The sequence below is a fragment of the Tamandua tetradactyla genome, chromosome 1 (genome assembly GCF_023851605.1).
Source record: "Tamandua tetradactyla isolate mTamTet1 chromosome 1, mTamTet1.pri, whole genome shotgun sequence".
Lineage (NCBI taxonomy): Eukaryota > Metazoa > Chordata > Mammalia > Pilosa > Myrmecophagidae > Tamandua > Tamandua tetradactyla.
In genome coordinates this window covers 25,121,244-25,138,712 of record NC_135327.1, presented here as the reverse complement: position 1 = coordinate 25,138,712, position 17,469 = coordinate 25,121,244, and the positions used below count along the sequence as shown (strand labels likewise).

At 47.9% G+C, this 17,469-nt stretch overlaps 1 protein-coding gene across 1 annotated transcript; it reads left to right on the top strand.

The window, feature by feature from the left end:
* The first annotated feature begins 6,653 nt into the window (after positions 1–6,653).
* DDRGK1 (DDRGK domain containing 1) lies at positions 6,654–16,899 on the top strand. The gene is made up of 9 exons (XM_077112505.1): positions 6,654–6,820; positions 8,052–8,237; positions 9,474–9,586; positions 9,831–9,932; positions 12,600–12,722; positions 13,086–13,124; positions 15,695–15,751; positions 16,236–16,284; positions 16,607–16,899. Exons 1-9 carry the CDS (start codon positions 6,730–6,732, stop codon positions 16,771–16,773), a joined length of 927 nt encoding a protein of 308 aa, XP_076968620.1. The 5' UTR covers positions 6,654–6,729; the 3' UTR covers positions 16,774–16,899.
* The last annotated feature ends 570 nt before the right edge of the window (positions 16,900–17,469 follow it).

Sequence of the window (17,469 nt, the reverse complement as noted above, 5' to 3'; positions counted from 1 at the left end):
CCTGCCTCTGGGGTGGCAACTCTTGTCAGAGGAGCATCAGAGGCTTAGAGGTCTATTAATGCCTATTTGGATTATTTTGCTTAATATTATTCCCCTGTAGTAATCTTGATGAATTTTTTAGAGCCCAGAATTTGTCCACAGGAAATATCAAAAATTCCATCCTCTTCAAAACCTTTGTTCAGTGACCTTACGATGATGGGAGCATTGCACAGGCATTACCATGTCCTAGGGCAGGTCCTGAAGTTTCCTGTTTATAGCCCCTCCAATGATGCGATTTTGTGAGGACTCAGACTCCTTGGAGGCATCTGGGGGGTCTTAGGTTAAATTCAGGAAGTGGGTTGCATTCCCACCATGTCTTCTGTCTTCCTTCTTCCTGAACTGGAGAGGTAGAGGAGGATGCCCTCAGCAAAACTGATCTCTTCGCTGTTAAAATCTAGCTGCAGCTTCAAGCTAGGAGGCACTTATCAGGGACAAGGGTGTACAAACAGGTACCTTGTACCATGGTCAGTGCAGTGACCCAGGGAGCCCCAGGCAGTAACAGGATAGCCTAGGTTGGGGAAGCTTGAACAATCATACCAAGGAGGCTGGAGTTCACTCAGCAAGCCATGGGATCTGGTAAAGGGCTATTAAGCAGGGAATACTATAAATAGAGATTCACTTTAGATAGACCTCACTCTAAATCTGAAGGGCTTGGAACCAAAGAGCTTAGGAGAGAGGGGATATGTGAATGTGAAAATTGTATGAAAAAATTGTGCATGTGTGATCATTAGTCAATACTCCAGGTTGCAGATGACAGAACTCACTTTAGCCAACAATCGAACAAAAGAAAAACAAATGTATTGATTGATTTACTTAACTGATAAGCCCAGGTATATAGATATAGTCAAGTTCTTAGTTGCTTTTAACAAAAAGGAACAGACTGCATTAGTCAATTATACAAGTTACATTGTGCTAGTTTAAATATGTGAATTTTTACCCCCACCAGCAAAGAATATGCCAGAAAACCTCTTTAGAATTGCATCCCCCTTCTCCCTAATTGTGGAGGAAGCCCAATTAGGCAACAAAGGACAATTTTTGCCCTCAAAAGGGCTTGTTGGGTCTTATCAATTCTATCCCTAGATAGTCTGTTTCTCTCCATCCCCACTGGCACTATCCTAAGTCCAGCCCTCTTCTGTTCTTGCCGAGCTGGGACAGCAGCTGTCTCACTGGACTCCCTGCTACTTTTCACTACCCTCCAGTCCATCCAGCCCACAAGCCTCAAGTAACTTGTGGGTTCCAGGACTCTGAAAACCTGAGAATTCCACATGAAAGCTGTAAAAATGTTATAAGCTGGGAGTTAATGCATAATGGGTATAGGGTTTCTGTTTGGGGTGATGGGAGTGATCTGGTGATGTATGGTGGTGAAAGTAGCACAATCCTGTGAATGTGATTAATCCCACTGATTGGTATGCTTGGAAGTAGCACAGAAGGGAAAATTTATGTTGTCTCTATATTTCCAAAATTTAAACAAAAGAGCAACGGAAGAGACGATTATAAGGCAATACAGGGCCACGGTGGCTCAGGAGGCAGAGTTCTCACCTGCCATGCCAGAGACCCAGGTTCATTTCCAGGTGCCTGCCCATGCAAACAAACAAACAAACAAACAAAAAAGGCAATACATAAAAAAAAACAAAATTTTAAAAATTTATTTTACTTATTAAACATATCAACATACAAACATTTTTACCATATGCTCATTCCATTCTTGTTATATAATCAATAACTCACAATATCATCACATAGTTGTATATTCATCATGATCATTTCTTAGAACATTTGCATCAATTCTGAGAAGAAAAAAAAATTCATACATACCATACTCCTTACCCCTCCTCCCTTTCACTGATCACTAGCATTTCAATCTACTAAATTTATTTTAATTTGTTACCCCTATTATTTTTTTTATTCTTTTTTTTAATTTTTTTATTAATCAAAAAAAGAAAAGAAATTAATACAACATTTAGAAATCATTCCATTCTACACATGTACTCAGTAATTCTTAGTATCATCACATAGATGTATGATCATCATTTCTTAGTACATTTGCATCGATTTAGGAAAAGAACTAGCAAAACAGCAGAAAAAGATATAGAATGTTAATATAGAGAAGAGAATTAAGATAATAATACTAATAAAAAATACATATATATAAAAAAAGGAAAAAGAAAAAAACAAAAACAAGATACAAACAAACAAACAAACAAACAAAAAACTATATTTCAGGTGCAGCTTCATTCAGTGTTCCAACATAGTTACATTACACTTAGGTATTATTGTGCTGTCCATTTTTGAGTTTTTGTATCTAGTCCTGTTGCACAGTCTGTATCCCTTCAGCTCCAATTACCCATTATCTTACCCTGTTTCTAACTCCTGCTGGTCTCTGTTACCAATGATATATTCCAAGCTGATTCTCAAATGTCGGTTCACATCAGTGGGACCATACAGTATTTGTCCTTTAGTTTTTGGCTAGACTCACTCAGCATAATGTTCTCTAGGTCCATCCATGTTATTACATGCTTCATAAGTTTAGTCTGTCTTAAAGCTGCATAATATTCCATCGTAGGTATACGCCACAGTTTGTTTAGCCACTCGTCTGTTGATGGACATTTTGGCTGTTTCCATCTCTTTGCAATTGTAGATAATGCTGCTGTAAACACTGGTATGCAAATGTCCGTCTGTGTCTTTGCCCTTAAGTCCTTTGAGTAGATACCTAGCAGTGGTATTGCTGGGTCATAATCCATTCTGCCAGTCTATTGTCTTTTGATTGGGAAATTCAGTCCATTAACTTTTAGTGTTATTACTGTTTGGATAATATTTTCCTCTACCATTTTGGCTTTTGTATTATATATATCATATCTGATTTTCCTTCTTTCTACACTTTACTCCATACCTCTCTCTTCTGTCTTTTCGTATCTGACTCTAGTGCTCCCTTTAGTATTTCTTGCAGAGCTGGTCTCTTGGTCACAAATTCTCTCAGTGACTTTTTGTCTATAAATGTTTTAATTTCGCCTTCATTTTTGAAGGACAATTTTGCTGGATATAGACGTCTTGGTTGGCAGTTTTTCTCTTTTAGTAATTTAAATATATCATCCCACTGTCTTCTAGCTTCCATGGTTTCTGCTGAGAAATCTACACATAGTCTTATTGGGTTTCCCTTGTATGTGACAGATTGTTTTTCTCTTGCTGCTTTCAAGATCCTCTCTTTCTCTTTGACCTCTGACATTCTAACTAGTAAGTGTCTTGGAGAACACCTATTTGGGTCTATTCTCTTTGGGGTGCGCTGCACTTCTTGGATCTGTAAATTTAGGTCTTTCATAAGAGTTGGGAAATTTTCAGTGATAATTTCTTCCATTAGTTTTTCTCCTCCTTTTCCTTTCTCTTCTCCTTCTGGGACACCCACAACATGTATATTTGTGCACTTCATATTGTCATTCAGTTCCCTGATCCCCTGCTCAAGTTTTTCCATTCTTTTCCCTATAGTTTCTGTTTCTTTTTGGAATTCAGATGTTCCATCCTTCAGTTCACTAATTGTAGCTTCTGTCTCTTTAGATCTACCATTGTAGGTATCCATTGTTTTTTCCATTTTTTCTTCTTTGTCCTTCACTCCCATAAGTTCTGTGATTTGTTTTTTCAGATTTTCTATTTCTTCTTTTTGTTCAGCCCATGTCTTCTTCATGTCCTCCCTCAATTTATTGATTTGGTTTTTGAAGAGTTTTTCCATTTCTGTTCATATATTCAGCATTAGTTGTCTCAGCTCCTGTATCTCATTTGAACTATTGGTTTGTTCCTTTGAATGGGCCATATCTTCAATTTTCCGAGCGTCATCCATTATTTTCTGCTGGTGTCTGGGCATTTGATCAGATTTCCTTGGGTGTGGGACCCAGCTGGTTGAAAGGTTTTTCTGTGAAATCTCTGGGCTCTATTTTTCTTTCCCTGCCCAGTAGGTGGCGCTCGTGGCGCTCGTCTGTCTGCGGGTCCCACCAGTAAAAGATGCTGTGTCTCCTTTAACTTGCCAATCTGAATCTCGCAGTCGGCCCGGGAAACCTCGTGTGGGTGGGGGGTCACTGGCCGCCGCGGCTTGGGGGAGTGCCGGTCCAAATTGCCCAGCTGGCCCAAGACGCCAAGCGTGGCGGAGGGCCCCGCTATCCAACGTTCCCAGTCAGACCGGGGAGCCACGTGCGTGGAGGGGACCCCAGTCGCCAGCCGCCCCAGCCGGGAAAACGCGTGCCCCTCGGGTATCTCACCGCAGCGGATTCTCCCTGCCCGTTCAGCCGTTCCAGAATGGGTACGCTGTCTTTTTGGTCTCTGTCGTGGCTCCGGGAGCTGTTTCGTATTGTTTCTGTTTCTTTAGTTGCTTTTCTGGAGGAGGAACTAAGACCCGCGTGTCTTACTAAGCTGCCATCTTCTCTGGAAGTTCCTTCAGATATTCAAGTACAGCTGCTGCCAGCGACTCTGGGCGTCCAGTTCCTCGAACTCCAGCTCGACCGTGATGGACATGGCAGCGGGTGCGAGGACAGCTTTGGCGGGCGGAGCGGCTCATGCCCCGCGCGGGCCGGGAACGCTGGCTACAGCAATTGTTAAAGAAGAGTTTTAAAGTCTAGAAGGCTGGCGTCCTCCTAGGGTTGCTAGCTTTCTGGCTGGCTGGCAATCCTCTCATTCTTTGCCTTTCTCCTCACGTGGTGAAAAATCCCCCCTATTATTTTTAATCCCTATGTTTTACTCATCTGTCCATACCATAGATAAAAGGTACATCAGACACAAGGTTTTCACAATCACACAGTCACACTGTGAAAGTTATATCATTACACAATCATCTTCAAGAAACATGGCTACTGGAACACAGTTCTACATTTTCAGGCGGTTCCCTCCAGCCACTCCATTACACCTTAACTAAATAGGTGATATCTATTTAATGCATAAGAATAACCTCCAGGATAACCTCTCGACTGGACTGTGTTTGGAATCTCTCAGCCATGGACACTTTATTTTGTCTCATTTGTCTCTTTCCCCTTTCGGTTGAGAAGGTTAAAGAATGAAAGGCAATACATGATCCTGGACTGAATCTAATAAAGGAGGAGAAAAGGCACAGAGGGACATTATTGGGACTTATGAAAAAATCGAATTTATACTGTAAGCTTGATGCCAATGTTAAATTTCTTAAAGTGGATAACTATCTAAAGTGGCTACATAAGTAGAATTGTACATGGAAGTATTAAGTGTTCAAAGGAGCATGTTTAGAAATAGATACATGAATTGATGGAAAGAATGATATGGCAAATATGGCAAAGTGTTAAAACTGGAGGATCTAGCGATTTGAGTGGGACGGTATGTTGGAGTTCTCTGAATGGGTTTTGTATTATTTTTGAAACTGTCCTGTGTTTGAAATTATTTCAAAATTAAAAGTTTAAGAAAAAAAATTATATAAGCTGTTTGAGGTTGCACGGAAAAGTTATCTCTATTGATTTTTTTTTTGTCTTCTCTTCCAGACAGCGTTTTAGGTACATGGAAGTTATACACACATTTATGACTTAATTTTTCCTTTTTAATAAAACTTTTTATTATGAAAAACTTCAAATGTACACAAAATTTTCAAATCTACACAAAAATAAAATAGTGTAAGTCATTCTGTACCCATCACTCAACTTCAACAATTATCCACATCACTATTTTAATATCATTTATCCTGCCATTTTTGTTTAAAATTTAATTTTGAAATGCCAATTATTAAATAATTTTAACTTACAGAAAATAATAAAATAGATGCCCAAGCTCCCATCACTTCAACTTATCAGACGCTAAGATGTTGCCATATTTGTTTCAAACTTTTTATTTGTTTCAAACTTTTTTTTCTCCCCATACATCATGCAATCTGTATTTCTGTCATCACACACACAAAGACTTTCAAATTCCTGCAATAGCAAATTTTGAGGAGTCGTTATTTGTATTTAAAAAACTTTTAAAAACAATTTTATTGGGATATAATTTGTCCCCAGTTTTGTAAAGGTTCTTAGGAATTCAAAGCAAATTTAAATTTCCTGTGCATATCCTGAGCGGTCAGTATGATGAAATTGAATCACTAATACAGATTCAACATAGATGAATCACTAATACAACCTAATACTTTACTAGTTTGGTATTAGTTTATTGTTATTAGTTTATTGTATTAGTACAACCTAATAAAGTCAATACTACCTAAAAATAGGTATAAAATTGCACGTCTAAATTTAAAAAGCAAATCACAATATATTAAAATGGAAAATTCGGTCTCTCAGAACCAGAGCTCCGCCCTTAACCCCATCCCACTTCTTTCCTCCACAGAGGTAACAACCATCCTGAAGTTGGCGTGTATCATTCCCAATAATCTTTATGGCTTTTTCCACATATGTATCATATCAACAGCATGTGGCACTGTTTAGGGTTTTTTAAACATACATAAATGTTATACTACACATAACCGTTAGCAATAACTTCCACTTATTGCTATGCTTTTTTACAATCCCAAACTCATATTTAAAGTTAAAAAAAAAAATCGGGCGGGTAGCCGAAGGCTCTGAACGCACGGCCTAGGCGGGACCCATACGTGGGCGGAGCGTAGAATGGGAAACGGGCGGGGCCATAAGCGCGTTGGGCGGAGTCTGGGGGAATCCGGGGCCTTTGGGTGAACGTGCCGGTTCCGCTGGAGCTGCTGTCATGGTGGCCCCTGTGGTGTACGTGGTGGCGGCGGCTCTGCTTGTCGGCCTTATCCTTTTTCTGACTCGCACTCGGGGCCGGGCGGTAGCAGGTAGGAGATGCCGCCACGCCAGATCCGGCACGGCCGTATTTTCCGGCCTTCGGAGCCTTTCTAGGCCGTACAGTTGTTACCCTTGCGCATGCGTCCAAATTAGGCTCGCGAGAACGTAGGCGCTGACGGCGCTGGGGCGCCAGTGAGGATGATCGCGCGCAGGCGCATCGGTGCGCGCGGAGGGTGCTGGGAAGAGCTGTGGATCTCTGTTGTGCTAGAACTGAATCCTGGGATGGGATGGCAGTACCCCTGCACCTTTCTCCGGGCCCAAAGCGAGAATCACGTCCTATTCCCATCCTCCCGCCCTCCTAGCACTCCACACCCAGAGGGGCTAGGCCCTGGCGGACCCACACTCCTTTTGCGTATTCCTTTTGGCTATCCACTTCATCGTCCATTGTGGGGCCGCAGTGCCTTCCATCCTTCCCAGGATGGTTCGAGAGTGGCTTCCAGGGAAGGGCACCTGAGTGTTCTGCTCTTCTGCCTACCCATTAGCTGGAGGGAGTGTGAGGCTGCCCCAGGAAGCTCCCTGAAACTCTCCTCTTCCTCCCAAATAAAACACCAATGCTGTCTTGTCCTCTCTTCCTACCTGTTCTGCCCTGTTGTTGCAGCGCCACCAGAAAACAATGCCATAGGCCAGGACAAAGAATAGATACAACTGTTATCCTTGCCCTACTCCCTATTTCTTGTTAGCATGTAGGTTTGTATGTGTTCTCCTTCGGGACCACGTGCTACTTCAGGTCACCTGCCTGCTCTAAGGGCAGATAGCCAGCACATTTTCCTGGGAGGAGAGACTGAGCTCCTGCCTAAGGAATTTACCTTCTGGTTGGGGTGCCAGAGAAAACCAGGCCAGCAATGTTAGGCAAGAAGTAAATGGCTGTGGACCATTTACTTCTGGAGAGGTCAGAGTGGTCTTGCTGAAGGAAGTAGGGCTTCAGCACCCTCTTTCAGGGCAGAGACAAGCTTCCTGACAAGCTAGCTATAAAGATGGGGCTTTGAAAGGAGAGAAAATTTCAATACTGACAGGAAAGAAGAGGAAAACTTGCTACATGAGACTAAGGTGTGGGCCATGGTTATAAAGGCCCCAATGGTCAAACTGAGAAATTGGGGCTCTGTTCTTACAGGCAGTGGGAACCTGGAAGGAGAACAAGCAGAGGAGGTGAGGATTTCACAATGCTGTTCTCCCTGCCATCAGGCAGACAGGGTAGTGTTATGGTTCCTCTCTTTCCTACAGCCCGCCAAGAGCCACAGCACAATGAAGAGGAGCCAGTAGGAATAGGCCAGGAGCCTGGGGAGCAAAGAGCTGAGGGCAGGCCCCGACGCCGGAGGGACCTGGGCAGCCGCCTGCTGGCCCAACGTCGAACCCAGCGAATGACCCGGGTGGAGGTGGATGAGAATGAGGAGGAGGCAATCATCCCAGGTGAGAGGGGCCCAGCCTGGTGGGCAGAGGGGTTTGATTAGGGAATGAGGGTGTCCCCAGAGCTGGGCAAGGGGAATGGGGTATGAAGACATATTGTAGGAGGGATGTCTGGAGCCACAGGGTAGGGTGAGAGGAGACTTAGGTCTTGGCCTTTAGACCTAGGGGCCTGCAGTTTTGAGCCCTGACCCCACTCTATTGAGCCAGTCCCTTCTTCCTTCATGTTGGGTCTCTATCCAAGCAGGAGAGCAAAGAGCTTCAGATTGTTCAGTGCCCTTCATGGTGAGGGCACACTCCTTCCCTGAAGGCCTCACCCTGGAGGGAGAGTACCTGGCCAGCAGCTTCTGCAGTTCTTGGGATGGGATCATCCAGAAAGAAGGTTTGGGAACAGAGGCATTCTGTTGGCCGGGAGGCCTTCCTATCCCTTGTGCTGGGAGAACAAAAGAGCCCTTTCCCAGAGCCTTAGGCTTCTGGGAAGAAAATGTCTCTTCTTCAGTGCTTGACAACTGGCTTAAGCTTGGGGAAGGAGCATTTGGCCCTTTCCCAGAAGCCAGAGGCATTTGGGGCTTTTGCCCTTGTGCCCTTGTTGATTAGCCCTGTTGGCTGAAAAAAAAGCTTTCTGTTCTGCCATCCCTCCTATCTCTGACTTGGGATCAGACATCTTCACTGCTCAAACATCAGCTGGTCTTTAAGTTGGTCTTAAAGTACTCCCAGGGTTGGGTTGTTCTTTTGTCTTGGACCTGGTTAGAGAAAAGGATAACCCTAGCCAGGAGGTGAGCCCCAAAATCTTTAGCAGCTCCTGAGCAGGATTCATATTTGAGCCTGGGATAAATTTCCCCATGGGGCCGCCCCTCCCTTAGAGATTTAGCTCAGAAACAGAACCACAGACCTCTGCAAACCTGGCCAGCTCTGCCTATGATTCTCAGATGCTGGGATATTGGAACCTGCTGTCCCCTCTTCAGAGGTATCCAGCATATAATTTCTCTTCTACTCCCTTGCTCTGTGGCCCCAATCTCTTCCCTACCCTCCCTCCATGCCCTGTGCCTGTTGTACTCAGGGTATGAATTTCTGCATTTCTGGCAGATGCCTCTGGAGGGCAGAGGTGGACTAGCGACATTCAGAGATGGATGAAAAAGGATACCCCCCCCCCCCCCAGAAGAGGAACAAGAGTAGGGTGTATCCATCATCATCAGTCTTCTCTGGCCAGGGCCTGAAGTTTTTTTCTCTGACCATACCCAGACCAGGAAGAAGAAGACATTGAGAAGCCAGCAGAAACTCATCTGTCTGGGAAAATTGGAGCCAAGAAATTACGGAAGCTAGAGGAGAAACAGGCGCGAAAAGCTCAGCGTGAGGCAAGCAAGAGGGATTGGATGCAGCCTTGGGAAGTGGGAAAGGGCTTCCAGGCAAACCCTTTCCTCCTCTTGGGCTCCTTGGGCACTGGGCTGTTGTTTACTACTTGCTTGCCTTACCCTGTCTCCTGCTGCCTTTCCCTGTGGCCTGGCCCAGACAGTGCCTTCCTCTAGCCTCTGTAGGAGGTGGGCAAGTACTAACTGGGGTGGGGGAGGACCCCCCCCCCCCATGAAGGCTTCTGTCCAGGCAGAAGAGGCGGAGCGTGAAGAGCGGAAGCGCCTGGAGTCCCAGCGTGAAGCAGAATGGAAGAAGGAAGAGGAGCGGCTTCGTCTGGAGCAGGAGCAGAAGGTGAGACAGACCCCTGACTGACACTCTGACACTTGACCTCTGACACTTTTGGGGGAGCTGCTTTGTTGGGGAGCTGCTTTCCATGCAGCACCCCAACATCCCCAGCTTGGAAGATGGGTTACGGACTAGGTGCGGGGCAGGCCACTTCATTTTATCCCTGGGCTCTAGGCACAACCTGTGTAAATTGGCTGTCTCAGGTCAGGTGTCTGAGAGACGAAACCCAAGATGGGAATTTTTGTGCAGCTGATTTATTGGTTATGCCTGAAGAACACTGAGGTTAGAATTAAGGAGAATAGAAGAAGGAGAGAGGTCAGACAGGTCAAGGAGTCTTGAATCTTGAGGGCCTTGAGGTTGTAAGAGATGTACCCCCACCTGTGCCATGCCTGGCATAGAGAAGGTGCTCAGTGCCTCTTCAGTAGAGTAGTTAGTGAACATTTTTTTTGCCAGGGGTTTCCTTGAGTCTGAGAACAGGTACCCAAGAAAGGGAACATCACGAAGGTGTGGGGTATACAGGGTGAGAGCCAGGACCTCCCCACCTGGGAAGACCCCACAGCCTGGCACCTGTGGCCTCTGACTGGCCCTGGGTGTCCAGGGACCCTGGGTGGTGGGTAGCCTTGCCCTGGGCCCTGGAGCACAGCAGAGGGGAGGCATTAGCAGAGAGGGCATTTCACCTTTCTCATATGCAGCTTGCCTAATGCACCTTAATTATTCTACGGTCTCCTCCATGCCTTCCCTGCACCTTGCACATTTGTCACAATTAGTAAGCCAGTACTGACAATTATTAACTAAACTCCATACTTTACTCAGATTTCATTAGTTTTTCCCCACTGTCCTTTTCCTGTTCTAGGATACCCTCCAGGAGACCATGTTATGTTTAGCTCTAGTGTCCCCTTAGGCTTCTTTGAGCTGTGACGCTTTCTCAGACTTTTCTTGTTTTTTATGACCATAACAGTTTTAAGGAGTACTGATCAGTATTTGTAGAATGTCCCTCAGTTTGAGTTTGGCTGATGTTTTTCTCAGGGTTAATCTGGGCTTAGAGATTACTGGGAAGACAACCACAGAGATGAAGGGCCAGTCACGATGTGCCATCAGCTTGACTTATCATTGGTGACATTGACCTTGATTGCTTGGCTAAAGGCCATATTTGCTAGATTTCTCCACTGTAAATCTCTTTTGTTTCCCCCTTTCCATATTGTATTCTTTGGAAACAAGTCACTATATGTAGCCCACACTTCAAGGGGTAGGAATTATGCTCTATCTTCTGAAGGAAAATATCTACATAAAGTATTTGAAATACTTCTGTACAAAACATTTGTCTTCACCCCCTCCTTTATTTATTTGTTCAGACACTTCTTTTTTTATGTTAGTATGGACTAAAAGATATTGTATATTTGGAGTTATAATCTAATACTATGTTATTTATTTTACTGGTCAGATTGTTCCAGCTTTGGCATTGGGAGCTCTTTCAGTTGGCTCCTGTGTCCCTTTGACTTACCCTCATGGTTTTTTCTTTTTTTTTTTTTTTCATGGGCAGGCACCGGGAATCGAACCCGGGTCTCTGGCATGGCAGGCAAGAACTCTGCCTGCTGAGCCACCGTGGCCCACCCTTTTTTTGTTTTTTCGCATGGGCAGGCACTGGGAACCAAACCCGGGTCTCCAGCATGGCAGGCAAGAACTCTGCCACTGTGCCACCATTGCCCACTCCATTACTTTTTTTTAGTACTTCCTTGCCTTCTGGCACTATAAGATTCTCCAGACTTATCTTTTGTATTCCCTGCCACACTTTAGTTTCATGTTTTAAAAAGATATTTCTGAGAGCTCTGAGGAGGGCAGCCAACTGGATGGCTGTGTGACCCATCGAGCAAGGGACCCGAGGAGAGAATGAGATGTTCGAGGAGCAGATCACCGGGTCTGTCTAAATTTGAGATGCTTGCGAGATGACCACATGGCACTGCCGTGTGGGCAGTTGTGTTTGGAAGGAGAAATTTGGGCAGAGGATACAACTGTGACAGTTACTGGCAGGAACATGATTGTCAGTGGTATGGGCATGGGTTAGGTGACCCTGGGAGGGGAGAGAGGAGAGAGAAGGTTCTGGGCTGGGTGATGAAGGAGATGGGGAAGAATGGCCCAAGAAGCAGGAGGAAGTCTAGGAGAGGATTGGATTCACAAAACCAAGGGATCTATGAGAAGGTTGTTGACTGTGCCCACGGCCACTGAGAGGGCAGGGACGTGAGACCTCTTGGATTTGGTGAGATGACGTGGAGGGCATTGCAGAGACAAGGGCAGGAGTTTTGGTGTAACGGGATATGCAGAAGCCAGATCAGAGTAGACTGGAGGAAATGGGACCTGAGTGTTTGTTCATGTTTGGGCATGGCAGGGTAGGGAGAGGGAGGGAGGTGACTGACTGGAGGATATTTGGGGGCAGAGTCATGCCAGGGTTTCCAAGAGATTTTCACTAAATAGATCTGAGTAAGGGGGGGCAGGAGCAGGGATGAAGCAGTGTTTATCTGAGAGGTGATGGGGGCAGCCTGCATACTGTTCATCTTGGGAGGGTGAGGGTTGGGGTCCTGACAAAGGACTGTGTTATATGCCCTGGTGCCCTGCAGGGGCAGAAGGGGACAGAACCCCCACCCAAATTCCTGACTCTCGCCATCTCTGTGTCGACAGGAGGAGGAGGAGAGAAAGGCCCGGGAGGAGCAGGCCCAGCGGGAGCATGAGGAGTACCTGAAACTGAAGGAGGCCTTTGTTGTGGAGGAGGAAGGCGTGGGCGAGGCCATGACAGAGGAGCAGGTGGGCCCACCACCCTGCACCACCAAGGGGTGCTCTGTGTCAGACCCAAGGTTGGATCTCCCCATCCATGCACCCTACAGCTCCATGCCTGCCTGCCCTCGTAGGCAGAGAGAGAGGGCACAGCAGGCTCTCACAGCCGGCAGCCTTGTCCTTGGCAGAGGACAGCGCTTCCGACACCCTCACTGCGGGTGGCTCTGTTGCTTCTGCCAGCAGGCCGGCTGGTGGCTCATATAGGTGGGCAGCAGGCACTTGAGGCCCACAGGCAGGTGGCACTCGGGACAGGCGGGCACACATCAGGGGAATAGGCCTAGACCCTGTGACCCCCTGCTGGGAATGCTCATCCTGCTTTCCCTGCTCCTCCAGTCCCACAGCTTCCTGACAGAGTTCATCAACTACATTAAGGTAAGAAGCTGAGGGCGGAGGTCGGGGCCCACTCCTTGCCCTCGCGTGTGTGTTGTGTGCTTCTCTCAGGACCTTGAGAACAGACCCAAGCAGAGGCTGTAGGGCTCACTCAGATCCACGTGGGAGTAGGTAGGGGAACCAGGAGAGCCTTCTGGGTTCTGGTCAGGGACGTCCCTTCTCTTCTGACCCTGAAGGTGGGGAAGGACCCGTGTCTGTGTGGGAGGCATGTGTCTTTGATGGGTCCCTCACATACTGGGTTTGACAGTTTCCCTGTTTTTCAGACCCCGCACTTGGTGAGTCACTGTGTTTTCAGGTTTTTTTCACGTGTCAATTCCATCAGACTGAGGTGCCTCTGGGTTGAAACAGGTGTTCCCTGCTATGTGACCCTGACTAGGAACTTGGGTTTCCCAGGGGAAACAGGACAGTATTTCTTCTGGAGTCGAGAGCAGGTGGCAGGTGTGTTCCCCTTTCTGCCTGCAGCCACGGCGCAGACAGCCCAAAGGTTGCTCTGGTTGCATAAGCATGTCCTGCTCTGCTTTGCTGCTAAGCAACTTCTCCTCTCCCACGAAGGATGTGTTGAGGGGAGAGGTTTTCAAGTGCAGCTCAGAGGCGCAGAGGCAGCTGAGGGAAGGAGTGCAGAGGGAGCGGGGGCGGTGGAGGATGGGGGTGCTAGGGTGCCAGGGAGCCAGGGCTTGCATAATCCTCCCCCCACCTCTCCCAAAAGAGAGCAGGATTTAGATACCTCCCAAGTGAGGGGCTGGGCTCACAGCCCGGTACCCGGGGTTCCTGAGAGGGAGAAACACTGGCAGCTCCCAGAGGGTTGTGTGAGCAATCCTCCATAATGGAGCCCATCCCGTTGAGGGCCAAGGCCCTTGCACGGCACACCTCACACTTTGCTGATGCGTTCTGGAACTTGCCGTTCCCCTCCTCCCCAGTGGACATCAACATGGTTCTGAAGTCCCTCCTCCCGGAAACCTTCGTGGGTGGATTGAGAGGAGGTGGTTAGCTTCGGCATCCTCATCTCCTCCGCAGGCTGGGGCGAAGCCCAGACCCAGGTCAGAGACCCAATGAAGGGGTCCCAGGGCAGTTCCAGCCCTCCCTTTTGGGTTTCCCTAGATGTGCCATTTTCTTGGGGTTCTCCAGACCCTTCTGGAGTGTAGAGACATTTTCAACCATGCTGGCTGTTTCTCTCAGAACTGCAGTTTGCAGAAAGAAGGACTTTTGAAATTCAGCCCACAGCCTTCCTCCTGGCTCTAAAGAAATGAGCCTTTTTGTCTTAGGCTTTCAGAACCGGAAGAACATTTCTGGGCCAGCAGTTTGTGAGGGGTAGCGAGAATTTGCTCTTGTCTGTCTATTCTCTTTTCTGACCATGGCTGGATGGTTGATTTGTTTGTTTGTTCAGACACACTTTGGGCCTCATCAGGACCTTGGGCCAGGTATTTAGGGACCACTCGAGTTCCCCATGTTCCCTCCCTGAGCTGTCCTGACAGCCTGGTTCCAGGCCCCTGCATTGTAGGGGAGGCCAGCTGGCTGGGTCCCGTGTGCTTGCTCACCCGCGACCCAGCCTTCACTTGCTGGCCTCCAGGCTGTACATACATACGGTTTGGCATTTTGAATAGTCACATGCCATCTGCAGCCGGGAAGGTGTCTCCGTGTCACTCCTCCCCCAACTCATTTGCAAGGGAACATACACGGAAATGCAAAAGGAGCCCTCCCCAGTCCTGCTTGGGGTGGAGGGCTGTGGAGGGCCCAGCAGTGGACCCTTGGGCACAGAAGTAAAGTTTCTACTAAGGGTATGAGGGAAACACAGGGAACATTGCCCTGTGTGGAAAGCACTTGGAAGTGTTCGTGATAGTTCTTTTATGTGTCTCAGACGATGTAAAGAGGATGAATGAAAAGAGGGGTGGGCATGTCTGGGTGTGGGAGACCTCCAGGCCAAGAGGGTAGAGGGTGGGGGAGCGGTGGGTGAAGGTGAGGCAGTGCCTTTGCTGCAGGACCTGGCTCCTCAGAACGTTTGGTCTGCTCTCTCCTTGTCCATTCACTCTCCTGTCTCACCAACCGCTTGGGGGCTCAAGGGGAGGAGCTGTGTCTTGTTCACCATTGTGCCCTCCCCCTGCCACCTTCTCAGTGCCTTGTCCTGATAGGTTCTCAGTACCCAAGTCCAAGGCGACCGTCTTTTAAAATAGTTTTTGGTGACTATCCCCGTCCTCCCTTCATCTCTGTGATACTTCCTCTTCCAGGCTGACCATGATGTTAAAAAGATTTCAGCAAGTTACAGAGGAGGTGGCACTGTGTGCTGCTCTCCACAGATGTGTCTGTCTCAGGTAGTCCCCGGTCCAGGAGGGGCCCTGTGGGTGTTTTGCAGGGAGTGAGAGAGTGTGGGAGTGCATGTGTCTCTGCATGTGGATGGTCATGAGAGCGTGTGTCTGTATGTATGAGCATGTAAAGGGAGCAAGCCTCTCCCACGGGAATCTGCGTAGTGTTTATCCAGCACCAAGACCAGGTCAGAGCAGAGGATACCCTGTGCTGAGAGGGATTTGTCCAAGCTCAGCTTCTACCTCTCCTTGTAGCAGTCCAAGGTGGTGCTCTTGGAAGACCTGGCTTCCCAGGTGGGCCTGCGGACTCAGGTAAGTCCTGGAAGGTAGCCTGCTGGGTGGCCTCCCTAAAGATGGAGAATCTTGCTGCTCCCTCCACCCTGCCCCTCGCCAAGAGTGAGTAGAGTGTAGGAATCTGTTAGCACTCCAGGTACTCTGCCTTTCTGATAGATGGAAGAACAGACAGAGAAAAAGGATGAAGTCAAATCTGTCAGTCCTCACCAGCCCCTGTAACCAATGCAGCCCAAATCCGGTTACCTTGACAACTCTCTTACAAACAGGCTGTACCAGTCTTCAGGGCCACACATCACCACTGCTCTCTTCCCCATTCTTGGGGTTTGGCAGGGACCTGGAACCAGAGCCCCTTTTCCCCAGGATTCCTCCCAGGGAGAAGTGCAGAGTCTCAGTGCGGGGCGGACATGAGGAGGAGATTTGGCTTTGGGAGGGGAGTTTGGACAAGTGCCCCTTTGGGGGATGGCAACCTCTATGTCTGCTCTGAGAAGTTTTCTCCTTATAGGATGCCATAAACCGTATCCAGGATCTGCTGGCTGAGGGGACCCTGACAGGTGAGAGGCTAAGAATCAATCACTACAGGCCTGGCCTTGGGCGGTGTCTAGCCACAGGGGACTGCAGGGACTTATTTCTGTGGGACATCTGATGGGGGGAGGGCAGGATAACTACGCCTGGTGGGGAGAGGGTTATGCAGTGAGGGGCACTGTGCAGTGGGATGCAGTTACAAGGAGGGCATGCTGAAGCCTAGCACTGGCTGTGCAAGGAAAAGCCAGGCTGGCAGGGGACTGGAGGGTTCTGAAGGGGTGGGTGGGCATTCCCAGGCCAGGTGGACGGAACCCAGGAGGGCTTAGCCCCACAATCTGCCTGTTTCCACAGGTGTGATTGATGACCGGGGCAAGTTCATCTACATAACTCCGGAGGAATTGGCTGCTGTGGCCAGCTTCATCCGCCAGCGGGGCCGAGTGTCCATTGCTGAGCTCGCCCAGGCCAGCAACTCCCTCATTGCTTGGGGTCAGGAGTCCCCTGCTCAGGTCTCAACCTGACCCCAGCCCTCCCCTTTTGAACTTGGAGCTGGTATGGCTTACCTGTCTATGCCTCCTCACCTTCCCTATCATCCTGAGCAGTGGTGGAGTGTGGCAGTTATGGATTAAAGGCCTGTGAGCACTGCAGAGCTTCATGTAGCTTGGTGTAGCAGAAGGCCTGGCCTGGGATCTCAGAAGAGCAGGTACAGTCTAGAGCTCTAAGTATATCTGATAGGAGGGGAGGATCTCTTGGAGACAGATGGGAAGTTCCCATTCTTACCATGAACTCATTCATTTATTCAAACAACAGAGTATTTATCACTTTCTGTGTTCCTTTTTGCCCTGCAAGCCCCACTCCCAAAGCCTGGACGTCTTCTCTACCATCCCCTCCATCCCAGAGCAAAAGTGGGAAACCTCTTGGGTCACATCTCCCTTAACTGGGGAGGAAGTACACATACTTTTTTATACAGATTTGAGAACCCTGAGTCGGTTAAGAGCCCCTAAAAGAGAAGAATCAGAAGTGCCAAGGATAGGGTCTGAGGGAACTTCAGCTTTTAAATGGGAGATCAGGAGGGTCAGTAAAGGCGAGAGCAGGACCAGGTGCTTGTGAGGCAGGTAGCAGGAAGGGTTGGACCTGGTGTGAGATAGATACGATTGTGTGCTGGAGAGACATTGCTCATACAGTAAATTACATGCATTAAGCCCTACCCCCTCGAC